The sequence below is a fragment of the Mesoplodon densirostris genome, chromosome 14 (assembly GCF_025265405.1).
Source record: "Mesoplodon densirostris isolate mMesDen1 chromosome 14, mMesDen1 primary haplotype, whole genome shotgun sequence".
Lineage (NCBI taxonomy): Eukaryota > Metazoa > Chordata > Mammalia > Artiodactyla > Ziphiidae > Mesoplodon > Mesoplodon densirostris.
The window spans coordinates 58367116-58385283 of NC_082674.1; the positions used below are offsets into that span (position 1 = coordinate 58367116).

General features: G+C 38.5%; 1 protein-coding gene across 3 annotated transcripts in view; it reads left to right on the forward strand.

Annotated features, from left to right (window-relative positions):
- APLF (aprataxin and PNKP like factor) overlaps nt 1-18168 on the forward strand; it is a 93481-nt gene that overhangs the window by 53000 nt on the left and 22313 nt on the right. For 2 of the 3 annotated variants that reach the window (XM_060117253.1, XM_060117252.1), the window contains exons 7-8: nt 11534-11889; nt 16924-17049. In XM_060117253.1, coding sequence (XP_059973236.1) covers nt 11534-11889; nt 16924-17049 — 482 coding nt within the window. The remainder of the gene's footprint in view (nt 1-11533; nt 11890-16923; nt 17050-18168) is intronic. The other variant, XM_060117254.1, reaches the window with a different exon arrangement.

Below are 18168 nucleotides of genomic sequence, written 5' to 3' on the forward strand. Positions count from 1 at the left end.
AGTCAAGTTTAATAAATGAAAACAAAATGTGTTCTGACTCATATATTGGCTATAAAGACTTATTAAGATCATCAGTGCAGTTTGGGGTCTGCAGCCATGGATGAGCGACGTGCAAGTTCCTGCACAGCAAGGGAAGGAGAATGCTTTTAGAGAGGGGAAAAGGAAGTTGGGAGGGCTATAGTAAACAGAGTCCATGGTTTTTCATTGGCTGAGTCCTTGCCAGGAAGGAAGAGGAGTCTTTCTATTTCATGTTGTGCTCTGCTATCATCACAGGGCATGAGAGCTCTGCCTTCTGGTCTCCCAACTCTATTTAATGGAAGTTTCTGTTTATTAATTTTTTACATTTTACCCCTTTTGATCAAGATCTTTCTCTGAAAGCACTACTGATCAGGAATCAGGTTTTCTGGTTTCAGTGGCTTTTTGTCCCATAATGCCAGGAGGGGCCTTTGCTGGTTGTGGTGTCTCACACTGGAGAGAAAGTACAGATTGGAAACCTATTGAAGTCACATTCAAGTATCAAGGAGAGGTAGGAGGAAGAACTTTCAGGCACTTTTAATCTAAAGTCTCTATGTTATCAAGATCATAGAGCTTGGAGAGCATCTGAAGTGTTATATCATCATCAAAGGTTTGGCAGACAAGGTTCCAACAGGCCTGGTCTGGATATCTTGGGAAAGCTGTCTCATCAGATGCGGCTTCAATTATGGGAAATCTTTACCTTCAGGTCATCAGATGACGTGCAGGGCCAGTCAGGGTTCGGTGCAGTTTTTAGGTGTGTCACATGAATCCCAGAGTCCACTCCTTGGAGTTTGGCAGCACAAGGGCTGGTTTGCAGTACCTGATAGGGGCCTTTCCAGTGAGGTTGAAGAGAGTTCTTGGAGTTTGGCAGCGCAAGGGCTGGTTTGCAGTACCTGATAGGGGCCTTTCCAGTGAGGTTGAAGAGAGTTCTTCTGGAGGTGTTTCTTTCCAATAGACGAAATATCCAGGTTGCCAGGTGATGTTTAAGGTCATCGTCTCCCACAAGTACACTATGAAAAGATTGCTCTACCAAAACATGGTTATTTTTAATAGAAGAAATTAGGCCTTTGCAATATTGGAGGATCTCTCCTCTTATCAGTTGTGAGTCAAAAGAAGCAAGAGCCAAGTGCATTGAGCATCCTGTGGCTGTCTTAAAGGGTGAGGGCTTTATGAGTTCCAAAAGGGGTGGATCTGAGATTTAGAAGGACTAATGGCGAGGCATCTGGAGAGCCTTTACAAATTTTGCCAATTGAGTCATAATAATGCCATTAGTGCTTTCACCTAAACGAGAATTGAGAGTGGTCAGCACAGTGAAAGTGTTGTAAAACTGGCTAAATAGCAGACTTGTTGAAGCGCCTGATCAGTAAAATGTGTTCCTCGATCACCATGAAATTTGAGAGGAATTCCCCAGGTAGGGATACTCTTTTCTCAAAGGACCTTAACCACAGAAGAAGCAGTAGCCTGTCTGCAAGGGAGGCCTGTCTGTATGTGAAAACACATAGACCATGACTAAAACATATTTATATCCATGAGCCAGAGCAAGTTGTCAGACCTTGAGTGGCCCATTGGACAGTTTAAATGGTTTAGGAGCAGTACAGACAGACTTCTTCGAGTTGTATTTCAGGCCAGTAGGACAAGTGAGGTAGATACTTTTGGTGGATTTGTCAGCGTTTCCCCATCAGCACTGATTCATGAATGCTGTCATTTTGTCAGTAGACCAATGGTTTAATGCATGTACAGGGGTGATGAGTGGGGATTTTAGAGTCTCCAGTAGGACTGGGTTATTAGTTAGTCTAAACCAGAGCTTTCTCTTTTTATCAAACCAACAATTTTTGAATTTCTAATCTTGTTTTTCCTTTTCTGAGGCCAGTTGTTGGGCTTCTTTAGCCAGTTTTTCTAAGTTATCATTTGGGGAAATGTTCCTTTGGACCAACAGAATGCTGTTAACCCCTTTCAGGGCAGCATTCCCTGCAGAAATGTCAGCAAAGTGATTTCCCTTAGCTTCCAGAGAGTAAAGTTTAGAATGCCCTGGAATATTAGTAATAGCTAAAGTGGCAGATAAAAATATTGCATTCCTGAACATAAGAGCCACTTAAAATTTTATTTCCGCTGGAAGTAAGGAAACCACGTTGCTTCCACAGTATTCCAAAATCATGAGCTACTCTTCAAGTGTGTGCCATCAGTATAAATATTGGCAGTTTTGCCCTTAGCTAAAGTACAAGCCCATTTGAGAGTGTATAATTCAGCCCGTTGGGCCAAAGTAACCATTGGTAAAGATGCTGCCTCAGCAACATCAAAAGGAGTTGCAAAGCATACCCAGCATAATATTTGCCATCGTTACCTTTTAAATAAGAACATCAGCGAACCAGGAGAAGTCAATGTTACTGAGAGATCTTTCCTGTAAATCATCATGAGGAGTCAGGAGGTGATCAGTCAGTGTTAAGCAGTCAAGAGAGACTTCTTTCGTGACAGAGGGGGGAAGAGTAGCAGGGTTAAGGTTATTATAGCATAGAAGAGTTATGCGAGGAGCAGTTAACAAAAGGACTTACTTCATAGGAGGTGAGGCAGCTGGCTGAGAAATATTGAGGGTGATGAGCATTCAGGAGGGCTTCTACTGCATGAGGTACAAAAATAGTTAGAGGGGATCCCACAGTTTTCTTGGTGGCCTTAACCCAAAGGGCAGTGACCATGATGGCTTTAAGGCAAGCAGGGTATCCCTGTGCCACAGGGTCCAGTTACTGGCGATAATGCAGTGTGGGTTGATGGTGGACCGCGTGGTTTTGGGTGAGTACCCCTCGGGCATTCTCTTCCTTTTCATATACAAAAAGGAAAAGAGGGAATTTGATAATTGGGATTCTCAAGGGCAGGAGGGTTCATCAGACTCAACTTTAAGGCCTTAAAGGCTATGTTGTTTGGTTCTTCCCATAAGTTTGAGTCATGGTTGTTATTGTTTAATAAAGCATACAGAGGTTTGGCCATAAGAGAGAAATTTGGAATTCAATTTTGGCAATAACCAACTACCCTGAGAAAACTTTGCAGTTGGCGGGTTAATTTGGAGTTGGGGAAAACTTAGGACATCATGGAGTGTATCTGGATCTACATGTAGCTTTTGTTCTGATATCAGATGCCCTAAATATCGAACCTGGGTTTGGGCAAACTGCAATTTTTCTTTGACGACCTTATGTCCCTTTCAGGCTAAAAACTTTGGCAAGTGAATACTGTCTTCCTGTGAGGATGATTGAAAAGGAGAGAAAGAAGCAAATCATCCACATATTGCAACAAAGTAGAACCTCTAGGGAACTTTATATAATCCAGATCAGCCTTTAGGATTTGTGAGAAATAAGAAGGACCCTCAGCAAAACCCTGGGACATTACTGTCTAGGAGAATTGTTTTTCTTCCCAAGTGAGAGCAAAAAGGTATTGGCCAGCTTCATCAACTGGAATATTAAACAATGAACTACATAAATCAGTAACAGTAAAGAATTTACTTCCAGGGCCTCCCTGGTGGCGCAGTGGTTAAGAGTCCGCCTGCCAATGCAGGGGATACGGGTTCGTGCCCCGGTCTGGGAGGATCCCATATGCCGCGGAGCGGCTGGGCCCGTGAGCCATGGCCGCTGGGCCTGCGCATCCGGAGCCTGTGCTCCGCAACGGGAGAGGCCACAACAGTGAGAGGCCCACATACCGCAAAAAGAAAAAAAAAAAAAAAAAAAAGAATTTACTTCCAGTAAGAATGGATGTTAGTAATGTACGGGGATTAGGAACAACGGGGTGTCAAGGGATAACAATGTTGTTTACTGCTCAGAGTTTCTGGATGAACCTCCACCCTCAGCCCTTAGGTTTTCTTACCAGGCTGGTGTAAGGGATAATGAGACCTTGAGCCTTGTAATGTTCTGTTATGGCTTTATGCCTTTAAAGGGCTTCTTTTCTTATGGAATATTAATTCTGGAAGTGGTTTTGAGGGCTCTATTTGAATCTTGATGGGAGGTGCGCTGTGAATTTTGCCAGTATCAATTGGAGTTTTTGCCCATAAAGAGGGTGGCAGCTGATTCACTAGGGACAAATGATCCAGTGTTTCCAGAATTAGCTCTAGTGCCATCAGAGGCAAAACAAATAAAAGATGTCAAAGGATCATTTAATTCACCTGATTGGTTACTTTGATGACTATTGTCAAATTCTAGAATTATTTTCCCCTTTGGGGAGGAAGAAATTCCAGCATGATACTTCTTTAAGAAGTCTCAGCCTAATAAATGAATAGGGGCAGAGGAACTAAGGAGCAAAGGGTGTGTGTCTCTCAAAGGGCCTAAACAAAAGGGAATAGGCTCAGGGAGAGGAAACTCTTGAGGCTCGTTAGAAATCCCACTATTTGAGCTGTTTTAGGGACTGCTTTATAGTAGCGGGGTTGAGCATTGAGAGTATGGCTCCAGGGTCAGTTAAGACTAGAAGAGATTCACCCCCAATCTGGAGAAATGTTTCTCCAAGTCGATTGACAGGGAGGATTGGGAAGAGCCCCTGTAGTTTATCAGAGTCCTGTCACTGAGAATTGGGCAGATGTTGGAAAGGCTGGTTAGAGGGCTGAAGGCCTGAAGCACTTACACTTGTTAACAGTCTCTTTCCAATGTCCTGGCTCTTCGCAATAATAGCAGAAACTAGGAGGGTTTCGGTTTTGTTTAGGAGTCTTTTAGTTGCTGGATTTGAAGATTAAGAATCTTAGTAGTCTTTTTTTTGGGGGGGGGGCAGGGTCACCCACCTAGAGTTTGAGTGAGCTGGTTTGCCAGGTTAGCTAAATCTGGAGTGGACATCGTTTTCCATTCTATCCTGTTCCTTTTTACTAGAAAGGAAAGGACCCAGTTCAGCCCAGTAATAAACATAGAGTTAACAGATACCCAGGTGGAATCTACATCTGAAAGAAGACCAGAATTTTCTTTTAAAACAATCTGAAGTTGATTGTAATAGTCATAAACAGGATTATCAGATTTTTGTGTGCAAGCCTGAATTTTGTTCCAATCAACAGGCTTCGGAAAAGCCGTAGGAATTACCTGATGAAGTCGCCTCATGATTGCTTAAGTATGATCATATAATAAGTAACTGGGCTGGTCTCCCACTTGTAATGCTAGAGACCTTTCAAGATTTTCCCAATTAGCAGTTTTTATCTAATGCTAGACCTGGCCTTCACTGACAGATATATGAACTAGGTGATGTAAGTCAGAGAAACCAGGTTGTCAAGTTTGAATGACTATATTAAATTCCTCAGCAAATCTGTGAGGATCTTCTGTTACTTTGGGGAAATCTTTGACTATTGCTCACAGTTCAGCTTTAGTCCAGGGAATATAAGAAATTAAGGGTTTAGCCTCTGGCTCCTCAGAAGGCTTAATTTTAAAGCAACAGGTTCTGGCAATTTCAAAGGAAGAGGGAGTAGGGAGAGTTTCAGAGAAAAGGGGAAGTTTAGCAAGAAAATTAGTATGGGGGCACTGAGGGTACAGAGGAGGTGTAGACAGTATAAAAGGAAGGAGGAAGTTTGTGCCAGAGGCAGAGTCTGACCATAGGAGCTGAGGGAGAAAGACAAGATGGCACCTGAGGTGGAGCCTGAGATGAAGGAGCTAAGGAAGAAGAGCCTGAAGCTTCAGAAGCTGTTCTGTTTTTCTTTAATCATTTGCCTCAGTTAATCTTAAAATCTTATTTTGCAGAGAGGCAATTTTAGACTTCTGATAACATTGGGGAGCCTCAAAATTTCAAATCAAAATAGTCATTCCATTCAGTTCTGGAAGTTTTTGAGCTATTGTAATCCAGCTTGGTTTTAAGAAAATTAATTTGGGGATTTCAAAAGTCTCCAATAATGGCCATTGATATTCTAAATTGCCTTTGGTCAGGTTGGTCCATTTAGTTGGAAATGCCCGTGAGGAAGGACTGTGGTTTTTAAACATAAAATCAGCTGAAGTACCTGTTGTGGGGGTGGGTTGCCCTCAAAATATTTAGATAACTGGGATCCCAATTCTCAGAGGTTTTTCTCTATAATAAAAGAACAATTTTCAAACAGCTTAAACAACTTACAGCTTAAACAGCTCAATTCAAACAGCTCGCAACTCAAACAGCTCACAAGTCTAATACCAGCCAGTTTTAAGGAAGCAGTTTGGTCCTGGAGAAGCCAGGCCAGAGGCTTCTCAGCCAGCTTCAGTTAAAACAATCTGATCTCAAAGTCACACCAAAGTGCCAAATGAGTACCCTCATGCAGAACAAGGCCTTAACCTGGAAGACAGAACCTTAAAATATATTCCAGATAAAGTCTGGAGAGCTTCAAATGCAAAGAGGATATGAGCTTGGATCCTGGAGAAACATGTACCTTCAAACTGCAGGGTCTGCGAGAAAAATCAGTGAGCACAGTGGACTCATTTGTGGGGACTGCACCTGTTGGCTCACGAGCGCTGGAGCTATTGGGGGTCTTTTCTGATCCCCATACAGGCCACCAAAATGTTGACCTAAAACAAATGGACTTCCAGATATTTCTTCAGCAGAAATGGTTTTATTTGTGATCAGCCATTCGAGGTCTATAACCATGGCAAGCCATGTGCTGCACGTTCTCGCTTTACAAGGGAAGGAGAACTCTCTTATATAGAGAGGAAAAGGAGGTTGGCGGACTATAGTAAACTAAAAGTCCATGGCTTTTTATTGGCTGAATCATTGCCAGGAAAGAAGAGGAGTCTTCTTTCTGTTGGGCTTTGCTCTCATCACAGGGCATGAGAGCTCCATCTTCTGGTACCCTGACTCTATTTAGTTGAGATTTCTTTTTATTGATTTTTTACAATATCAATATAACTGCCCTTTATTTTTCCAAGAAGAGATATTTTTTTTCAGAGGAAAATCTGTAGTATACACGTTTTCCTATGTTTATACCACCCCATAAAGTTTGATAATCACAAGTGAACCTTTAAGAAAGGTCAAACCTTTCTGCCAACTGTAAGGACTGCAATCAAGGTTATTCAGAAAGAAAACATTTTAAGTTATCAGGAATATCAAAAGATCTAGATGTTCAATAAAATCTTTGAAACATTACCAAAAATAGGTTGTTTATTTCTGAAAGCTGGTAGGGAGGTGATATTTTAAGAGTATCTTCATTTGTCTTGAGTACACTAGATTCTTGGCTTGGCTGACCAAAATAACAGGAGAGGTGAAGAGTGTAACTCTTATTTACATAGCTATCTCTTAAGTAAGACTGTATCCCCCAGAGCTCCTTAGTGTTTGTTTACTGCATCAAAGAATCCTATATCCTTTGCTCCTGATTGGCCATTTAGGTTGTACCATTTATAGCATGTCTCTGATCAGTCCCACAGAAACACCTTTTCATTCATTCAATCATTCATTCATTTAACAAACGTTCATTAAGCAAACAGTAGTAATATGGTGGCATTAATAATGCTATTAACAACAACAACTGAAAAAACACCCACAGTCATTTATTGAGCCCTTTTTATTGGCTAGACCCAGTACTAAGATATACTTAGTTCATTTAATTTTTAGAAAATCCTGTATAGTTGGTTGATAATATCCCTGGTTTACAGACCAGGGGAGTCTGAAAGTTTAAATCAACTTGTTCAAGGTCAAAGGTTAGGAAATAGCAAAGCTGATATTCAAAATCTGATTCTTTTATTTCAGAGACCATTCTAATAATCATTACACTAAAGCACTCTTTCTGTTATATGCAAGGCAGTATGCTAGAATATGGAATTAAATGAATAAAGATGAATAAGATATAGTTGATAAGAAGCAAATAGTCTTATGGGGGACATGATTCAAATCCTAAAATAAAGTGACAACACATTAATTTTTATGGGAGCCTTGAGGAGGACTACATAAGCCAGCTCTTCAGAGGAGAGATTGGAAGAGAATAAGATAAAAATGGGGGAATAAGGGCATTGACAGTGTCATGAAATGAAGAGAATCTGACCCAAGGCATTGACATTAAGGATGATGCAAAGGCATTGGATTAGAGAAATATTTAAGAAACAAACTGCAGCACTTGTTGCTTAGATCTGGGGAAAGTGAAAGAAAGAAGAAATGAAAGATAGACTTCCAAGGTTCTGGCTAGAACGAATAGATAAATTATGTTGGCCAAAACTATGGCCAGAATACAGAATACAGAGGGAGGATTTCAATTTTGACATTTTGAGTTTGAGGTGCATAGGATATTGAGGAAGAAATGTCTAGCTAATGGTTGAATATATGAGTTTGAAGCTCAAGAGTGAGGCTGGGGCTGGAGTTTAGGATTTTTTAGTCCTTAGCATGTGGGTGCTAATGGGATTGATGCAGGACTTTTAAGGCAATTTATTAGCACAGACATTCTTTCCAAGGGCAGCTTGGAAACAACAACAAATTACTTCGTTGAACTTGTACCGGGGAAAGTTCTTTATCCTGTCCCTTGTAGTGTATTAAAACTTCAGATGGGGAATTCCCTGGCAGTCCAGTGGTTAAGACTCTGTGCTTTCATTGCCATGGGCACTGGTTCAGTCCCTGGTTGGGGAGCTAAGATCCTACAGGCTGCATGGCGGGGCCAAAAAATAAAAAACAACTTCAGATGGTTGAGGGACGAGGGAGGGCTTATTGAGCAAGTTAACGGCCTACTTTAATAGCCTTAATCTGGTACATTTTAGCCACCTTCAAGCACCAGGGTCACCTTCCGTTAGCTCCATGCTCCCCGATCCCTGAGGTCTCTAGCATGTAGTTTTACAAAGTGTAGGAGATCTGGCTCTTCTGTCATGAATCTCTAGCCTCCCACACTTCATTCTTCACATTTTCATCTCATCTAGGACATAAGCCATGTGGGAGCCATAAAATGTGGAGCTCTCTGCCTTCTCCTACTTCTTCCAAGTACGGAGCACCCTCCATCTTTCCTCTTCTCTCATTTGCCAGTTCAGTGACCTGCTCTGGCTCATGAGTTTTATAATTGGCACAGTACGAATTTATGTCTCAGCAAGCTTACAAATTACTGCATGTAATACATTTTTGAGACCGTTTATGAATAATTGAAACCATGAATGTTAAATTCTTGAATGCCAAAGGCCTACTGAATATCAATATTTCATGGAGTTCCATAAAGAACATTATGAATTCCAGTTTTTATGCCTCTTAAAATATTTGAGAACCCCTGATCCATAGTATTGATATCTGTGACTTTATTACTCCTTTCTCTTTTGGAATAAATTAACATGTTCAACATGTTCCTTGTGAAGATATTTAAAAAACAAATCCTTCTTTATATTTCATGGAAGTAGAGGGAGTTGAAATATGATGCTTTACATTTCATATCTTTTACTTCATTTCTTTGGTTTGCTTTTCATTTTTTAAGTGGTAATATAGTAGATGCTTATGGTCAAAAATTAGACTATTCAGACGCATGTGAAGGAAAATGAAAATCTTGATTTGCCTCATCCTTCAGTCTTATTGCCTACTGGTATTTTGGTTTGCATCCTTCTAAATCTTTTCATGTGGATTTACATAAGTAAGTACTCACATAGATATATAGGGAATTTTTTTTTAAAAGCTAGATGGAATCATAGTATATATATATATATTGTTTAATTTTAAAAATCCTTAGATATATGTAGATCTACCTCATTCTTCTCAACCTCTGCAGTGTTTCATGGTAAGAATGTATTCTACTTTATTTAACCATTTCCCTAGTCGTGTTGTTTTTTTTCCCCTATACTAAATGTGACAGGACGTTGAATGGGATATTTTTCCCTATTGTCAACAAAACTGTTGCTGAGACCCAACACTGAGGACAGAAGTACTGTTAGGTATCTCATGTTTGAAAGGAGCACCCCAGCAGTGAGAGCTAGACTTTCCCTGTGGGGCTTATTGACAGGGGTGAGAAGTTTTCACTGTCCCACCCCCAGGCTGTATACAAAGAGAACTGAGAGACAAGGAGGTTTTAAGATCTGGGAGAGGGCTGGGTTTGGGGGAAGAAGTTATTTTCTCCCTTTCTAAAATCAAGAGAAGAGATGTGCTCTAAGAGAATTTATTGTGGCATTTCGATATGCCAACAGGAACAAGAGACTGACATTTTATTGGACCTGCTTAGCCAGTGGATTTGCTGACTTACCCCATTACTGTCTGAACAGAAAAAAAGAAAATTGGTGAGAGTTGACCCAGTCGGGGGACTGCCAAGTGGGGAGGTGGATCAGAATTGCTCTGTTACCCCATCCCCCCACCCAGGTCCAGATCCTGGCATGTGTTAGTTGGTCCTGTAGCAGAGGGAGATGAGATTGGGGTGTACTTGAGCAGCTTTGGAGGAAAGAGTGTATATGTTAGCGGGATGTGGCATGAATGCCACCAGCTGAGGGCCAGCTCCAAGAGGTAGTCACATGATTGTTTATCGATTACCTACTATACGAGAGCCATGATTAGATCTAGGTTCTTTTTGCAAGGTCTTTAGCCAGTTTGGATAACATTTTAAAGTTGGCATACTGTGTTTCTTAGAAAAGAAAAAACTATCAAAACACCTAAGTAATTAGTCTAAAAAAAAGTCATGCTGATACCTTCTCAAGAAATTTGATCTGTTGGATATCACATAACATTAAAACCAGCTTTTTCCAGAAGACAGCCAGCATACATGAGTTCTTAGTTATACATGGGAGTGAACATTCACGTGTATCTAGTACGTGGTCATCACATCCTTACCAGGAGGACTGGGGTTTATCTGAGCAATGTTTTCACTCCACAGGAAGTATAAGTAATTAAGAGGTCATTTTTAATAGGATAAGACTAGGCTTACTGTTTGTACTCACTGGTGGTAGGTACACATTAAAAAAGGTTCTGTAGTGCAAATGAGAATATTTACTTGATTCAAGATGCCTTTAATTGGTTAAACTGAAACTGTTATTCCTATCACTTCAAAGGAATCATTTATTTTCTAACTTGCTCATAACTTAATGCAAATTTTTCTGTGAAGGAGGAGCAATTTCATCATACAGCTGTAGGAAAAAAAATCATGATTATATTTAGAGGGTAGAAATAAAGTATTACAGTAACTTATAAGAAATTATAAGAACAGGGCATAAGAGTGTGACACATTCTTGAACAGGAAATTTAAGAGCCTAGTAGGTTTTTTGGGAAAGATTATATTCAAATGAAAGCAACTGTTGTGTTCTCTTTTTTTTTTTTTACTTTGAATTAATCATTTAATACCATTAAATCCATCATGTACTTTTATTATTTTTTTTTTGTTGTTGTGTTCTCTTATGTTTCATTTGTATTTTTCTGGTTATTTGTCACTGAATGTTTGACACGATTGTAAAGGTTTGATACAGCTATAAGTTCCTTTTCTAATAACGGTAGACTATTTCAGAGTTATTAAATTAGAGACAGAGATAACAGTATTTTTAATAACTTTAAAATGTGAATCTTAATGTTTTAAAATATACATATTGCATGAATCTTGTAGTTTCACGCTTTTATGCTTAAATTTACATATTTCTTTTGAAACATGCTTTATTATTTATTATTTACTTTCTGATTTGTGTTATAGGAAATGTCACAGTCATTTTCTGCAGTCACGTTAGATAACACAGAGGTAAATAACATGAAGACTAATGCACAGAGAAGTGAAATCCCAGTAGAGGAACTTGGTAAGGTTCCTGAACATAAAATCACCACTAAGGGAGCACCAAATAAAGACAGCAAGGCGAGGAGTTGTTCTGAGAGTTGTTTGAGTGCTCAAGGCAAGTCCTTCCATGACGAGCCTGAAAGATCTCATCCTGAGTCTGGCTCTGATCCCTCCAGTCCTGAAACTTTGCATGCAAAGGCAGCTGATTCAGTTCCACAGGGTTCTGAAGAAAACAAGGTCAAGAGGACATCCTGCATGTATGGGGCAAAGTGCTACAGGTATGAAGTGAAATTACAGCTAGCATATAATTCCATTATTTCAACAGCATAATAGCTATGTAGATACATGCTATAGTGTGTTAAAAGCCTAATAAAACCCATTGGCCTAAAGGTTAGGAGCTTTATCATGTTTCTCCTGGTTTGCACTTTCTCATTATGCATTCTAGCAAATCCTGCTAGAGGTTTTTAAAATATTGTGGGGGATTAAATGTTTCATTGTAGATATGCTGATTAATACAGGGATCTGAACTGGGGAATCCAGACTTGAAAACAGAATCACTCAGATCGAAATACCTGCTTATGTAATGTCTTATTTAGATGTTGGAAAGATGCCTTCATAAATAGTTGCTGTATACAGTATAACTCTCAAGATAATTCTAAGTTGTGTTTAAGCATCTTATATTTGTGCATTTTCCTTTGTATTTTTCTAATGGTGCTTTTGAGTCACCGTGATGCCTTCTAAAACAACTGAATATATATTTTCTGGATTGATTGGTTACTCCTATACTTACTTCATTTGATAACACTGTACCATATTTTCTAATTTCATGCTTTGTGAATTAGTTTTAGACTATAGTTTCTCTCTGTTTATTCTAGCATGTTTATAATTACCTAGCCCTATTTCAGAAGTATTTCTTTGCCATTCCAACATATCAAACCAAGTATCTTATCAGTACATTCTAGTACAGTTTGTCTTCTATTCGGTAGCATATTTATATCACATATTCTGTTAATTTCTCATTCATTGTATCTCTCTTTAAAATGCAGTGCCATTATAACACCTGAATAATTATATTTTTCAGTTTCAACAATTATAATTTATGTGTTTATTCACAATTTTGTCTATTTACAATGGCCTTAGTCCTGCATATGGAACTTAATTTATAAACTTGTGAAATGGAAGTATATAAACCTTCTATTATTTTGGATTTTTGAAAAATCCTGTTTGGTATCTGTATCAGTTCACTAGAGCTGCTATAACAAAATGCCACAGATTGGGTGGTTTAAACAGCAGAAGTTTATTATCTCACAGTTCTGGAGGCTGAAAGCCTGTATGATCAAGGTGTTGGCAGGTTGGGTTTCTCCTGCAGGCTCTCTCCTTGGCTTGCAGACAGTGCCTTCTCATTGCGTCCTCACATGGCCTTTTCTCTGTGCATGCACATCTCTGGAGTCTTCCTCATCTTATAAGGACATCAGTCATTTTGGATTAAAGCCCTACCCTCATGACCTTATTTAAATTGAATTATCTCTTTAAAGGCTCTGTCTCCAAATATAGTCACATTAGGGATTAGGTCTTGAACATATAAATTTGGGGGTAGGGAACACAATTCAGTCCATAATGGTGTTTGGCTGGTACTTGTCTTTGTTAAATGTGATTGAATGTTTTATCAAGATCATGATGAATTCATACATATTTGATGATAATACACATTAGTTTTAACCAGTCATAGCTTATGAATAATTTTTTTACTTCTTCACTAATTTTAATATACATAATTAATACCTGAGAAATATTTGCCACTGAAATCTTGAAAACAAAATGTTTATATTTGTAACAAAGGGGGAAAAATAACCTATATTGAGTTCTTGTTATATACATGCATCTTAACAATCAGTTAAATGTATCTTTTCTCCAGCCTCAATGCTACTGCTATAGCTCATGCCATGATCTCTCTGGGACAAGTGAATAATCTAAGTCTCCAAACTTTCTGTCAGGTTCATATTCCTTCCTCATTGTTGCCTGAATGATCTGGCTAAGAAAATAAAAACAAAGGTTAAAAAGAAAAGAGAGAGAAAAAAATCTGACAATATTACTCTCTTTTACAGAATCCATCAGTGGCTAAAGGCCAGATTTCTTAGCATAGTCTAGAAGACCCTGAACTCCCAGTAATTCTTTGGATGCACCATGCTGTCATGCTGTTGTTAGGTCCTTTGGATGTGCTGTTCCCTTTTCCTCTCTCCTGTCCTGCTTAAAGACACATTCAGTTCCTCTCTTAGTCCTTTTCTAACATGTTCATTCTTCCCTAAATTGCTCATCTTCTATTCTACACAACATTTCCTCATACACTTTCTAATATTTGATATTAGATCTGATATTTACTATCTAATCATTGATTTCTAATTATTTATTTACATGTTCTGTCTTAATAGAAAATTATTGCTCAGGGTTAGTCTTATTCACTCCCTTCATGTTATGGTATTAACTCCCAAGTCTGTATTTCCAACACAGATTTCTGTACTAAATTTTAGATCCAGATAATCACCACTAAAATCACAGGCACTTCAAATTCAACCTGTCTAAAGCAGTCACATCTTATTTCAATCCTTTGTGAAACAAAAAAACAACAAAATAGCATTTAACTTTATAGAAACTGTTGCTTCCAAAAAATTCTTTTTGAAAATTTTGTTCTTTTGGGGCCATATAGTTTTTCTGTTTAATAGCATATGGTTCCATTAGTAAACTGCTTTTAAAAATTGGACAGAAATTGAAATGTCTTTTATTAACTTGTAAGAAATTTATACCTTAATTAGAACTTGTAGATTTTATCTCCATAAGGTCATATAAATTATGAGTTAATAGTCTATAAAATAAGGGTTTTATCTCTAATAAAGGTGATGTGTCTTACTGAGGACCAAAGCTCCCACTGAAAACAACTAGCAAAGTGGAATACTCATGCTTGAGAACATTAGAGGCAGTCAGGACCTTGAGGCTTCTTTTTCTCTTGTGACATTTGCCTATTTTTTAGTGTTTCAGACTGAGGGCTAAGAGGACAGGCAGAGTTTGGGGCAGTCTCATGGAACTTTTACATTTCTTGCCTTTGCATTTGGCAAGAAATCTTTGACAAATCCAATGTCATGAAGCTTTCCCCCTATTTTCTTCTAGAAGTTTTATATTTTGGGTCTTACTTTTATGTCTTGGATACATTTTGAGTTAATTATGTATATGGTGTAAGGGAAGGGTCCAACTTCATTTTTTTGCATGTGAATATCCTCTTTTTTCCAGCACCATTTGATGAAAAGAATATTCTTTCCTTTTGGAATGGTCTTGGCAACTTTGTTGAAAAATCATTTGACCAGGGCTTCCCTGGTGGCGCAGTGGTTGAGAGTCCACCTGCCGATGCAGGGGATGCGGATTCGTGCCCCGGTCTGGGAGGATCCCACGTGCCACAGAGCAGCTGGGCCCGTGGGCCATGGCCGCTGGGCCTGCGCGTCTGGAGCCTGTGCTCTGCAGCGGGAGAGGCCACAGCAGTGAGAGGCCCACGTACCGAAAAAAAAAAAAAATCATTTGACCATATAAGCAAGAGTTTATCTGTTCTTTTCCATGTGTCTATATGCCTGTCTTTATGTTAGTACCACACTGTTTTGATAACTGTAGTTTTGTAATAAGTTTTGAAATCAGGAAGTGTGAAACCTTCAACTTTTTCAGGATTCTTTTGTCCATTTAAGGTCCCTTGAGATTTCACATGAATTTTAGGATGGATTTTTCTATTTCTGCAAAAACATGTCATTGGGATTTTAATAGGGATTGCTTTAAATCTGTAGATTGCTTTGGGTAGTATTTACATCTTAACAATATTAAGTCTTCCATTCCAGGAACATGGGATGTCTTTCCATTTATTTGTGTCTTCTGTAATAGAAATTAAACCTGTGTATGTCTTTCACCTCCTTAAGTTTATTTCCTAACTATTTTATTTTTAAATGTTATTGTAAATTGAATTGTTAATTTCCTTTTGGGATTGTTCATTACAAGTATATAGGAACACAGCTGGTTTTTGGGTGTTGATTTTTGTATCCTCCAACTTTGCTGAATTAGTTTATTACTTCTAACAGTACGCCAAAAGTAGAATGTTCACGGCAGTATTATTTATAAAAGCCAATAACTAGAATGAATCCAAAAGTCTATTAATAGTAGAATGGACAAATAAATTATAGCACTTTCATACAGTGGAATGTTACACAGTAATAAAAGTATACTACTGTTACATGCAATAATGTGGAGTAATCATACAAACATAAAAAGTCATTCTCAAAGAAGTACATACTATATATTTCCATTTTAATTCAAATACAGGAAAAACTAATACGTTGTTTGTAACATTGCTTCTGAAAGTATGTTCCAGAGGCCCTTGCAGGTCCTGGTCCCCAAGATGCTTTTAGGAAACCTGTTGGGCCAAAACCATTTTCATAATAATACTTTGTGTGTGTGTGCCATTTTCACTCTGATTCTCTCACTCACAAGTGTACAGTATTCCCAGAGGCTACATGATTTGTGTTAAGATTGAATGCAGAAGCAGATAGGAGGAGAATTCAGATGCCCTCTTTTAAGCCAGACGTTAAAGAAATTTCCAAAGTATAAAACAATGTCTCCACGAATTTTTTTGGAAGATAGGTATTTACATTAAGATGTGCTATTTATGATAATATGTAAAGGGTTTATTACTATTATAAAGTAAATTTATTTTTAAAAATTTCTTATTTTTAATTTCTAATAGGTTAAATAACCCACATAAATAAAAGTTCTCTGGAGTTTTCATAGATCTTTTCCTGAGACTGAAAAGTTTGAGAAACACTGTTGCAGATGACAGGATAGTGGTTACCTTTGGGTAGTAAAATGGGTTTAATGATTAGAAGGGGACATGCAGGGGTTCTAGAATGTTGGTAATATTGTTTTTTATCTTAGCAAAGGGAGTGTAGATGTGTTCACTTTATTAAAAGTCTTTAAAGGCTATGTATGCTTATACTATTTATATTATGCTGTATATTCTGTTGTATATAGCCTATATAAAGTACTGTTTGCAGATTGTCCGTTGACATTCATGGTCTTCCCCATGTCACCAGAAATTTATTTTGCTACCATGAGAGTTCCACACTGACTAAATGTCATGTAGCATGTTGGTTCACGTTCTAGAATAATCAGATGTGTATTGTTTGGTTTCCTGCTATATCCTATTAATTATTTTTTTCTAGTTTATCTAGAAGTCTGCTATATCCTATTAATTATTTTTTCTGACATTATGTTTATCACTCTCATAGGAAGAATCCTGTCCATTTTCAACACTTCAGTCACCCTGGTGATAGTGATTATGGAGGTGTACACATCACGTGTCAAGGTGAGGCTGATGACCGGCCCGAATGTCCCTATGGAGCATCTTGTTATAGGTACGTAAACCTGAAGTGTTTGGTTATACTCCTTTTCTGCTTAATCTCTGTTACTTATTCAGGAGAAACTGCAGGCAAGCTTCTCATCTCAAGCCTTTAACTTTTAGTTTTTAAACTTCCATAGGTAATAGGTTTTCATTTTGTTAATAGGTAGGATTGTAATGTTTCTTTTAGATAATTCTAAACTGTTGAAGTTATTAATATTATAAATGCCTAAAATTTTTCCTCATTTCTAACTTTCTAAAGTGTAAATCAGATAATTTAAAAGCTGTCAGTGCTACCCCATTATACTTTCTATCCAGACTCCTTAGTTTGACATAAATCAATTCAGGATGTTATCTCTGCCTCCCTCAACGCCTACCAGTCCACCATTCTTGCCAGCACATGAAACTCAATCCTAAAACGAAACAGTACCTCCCCTCTCTCCTTCCATAGCATCTTGTACTCGTCTGTATCATGCACAGTAGAATTTATCTCATGAGATTGTGTTTAGTTCTTTCCTGAATTGGCTTCTCCTCCAGACAGTAAGTTCCTTGACAGTAAGGACTTTTTTTTTTTTAAGCATCTTTATTTCTTTTTTAATTTATTTCCTTTTTATTTATTTATTTTCTTTATTTTTTTGGCTGCATTGGGTTTTAATTGCGGCATTGGGGTATTTGTTTAAGCGTACGGGATCTTTTGTTGCAGTGTAGGCTCTTCGTTGTGGCGCGCAGGCTTCTCTAGTTGTAGAGTATGGGTTTTCTCTTTCTAGTTGTGGTGCTCAGGCTCCAGGGTGTGTGGGCTCTGTAGTTGTGGCACACAGGGTACAGAGCGCATGGGCTCTGTAGTTTGCAGCACGTGGGCTCTCTCATTGAGGAGCGCAAGCTCAGTAGTTACGGCATGTGGGCTTAGTTGCCCCGCGGCATGTAGGATCTTAGTTCCCTGACCAGGGGTTGAACCCGCGTCCCCTGCATTGGAAGGCAAATTTTTTACCACTGGACCACCAGGGAAGTCCCTCCAGTAAGGACTTTTTTATCTGCAACTTTGTTGAATGAATGAATGAACTTGAAATAAATCAAACTACCAAAGAAAGAAGTAGGATTCCATTCTTAGAGTGCTTTAATTCTAGACAACTGTCTT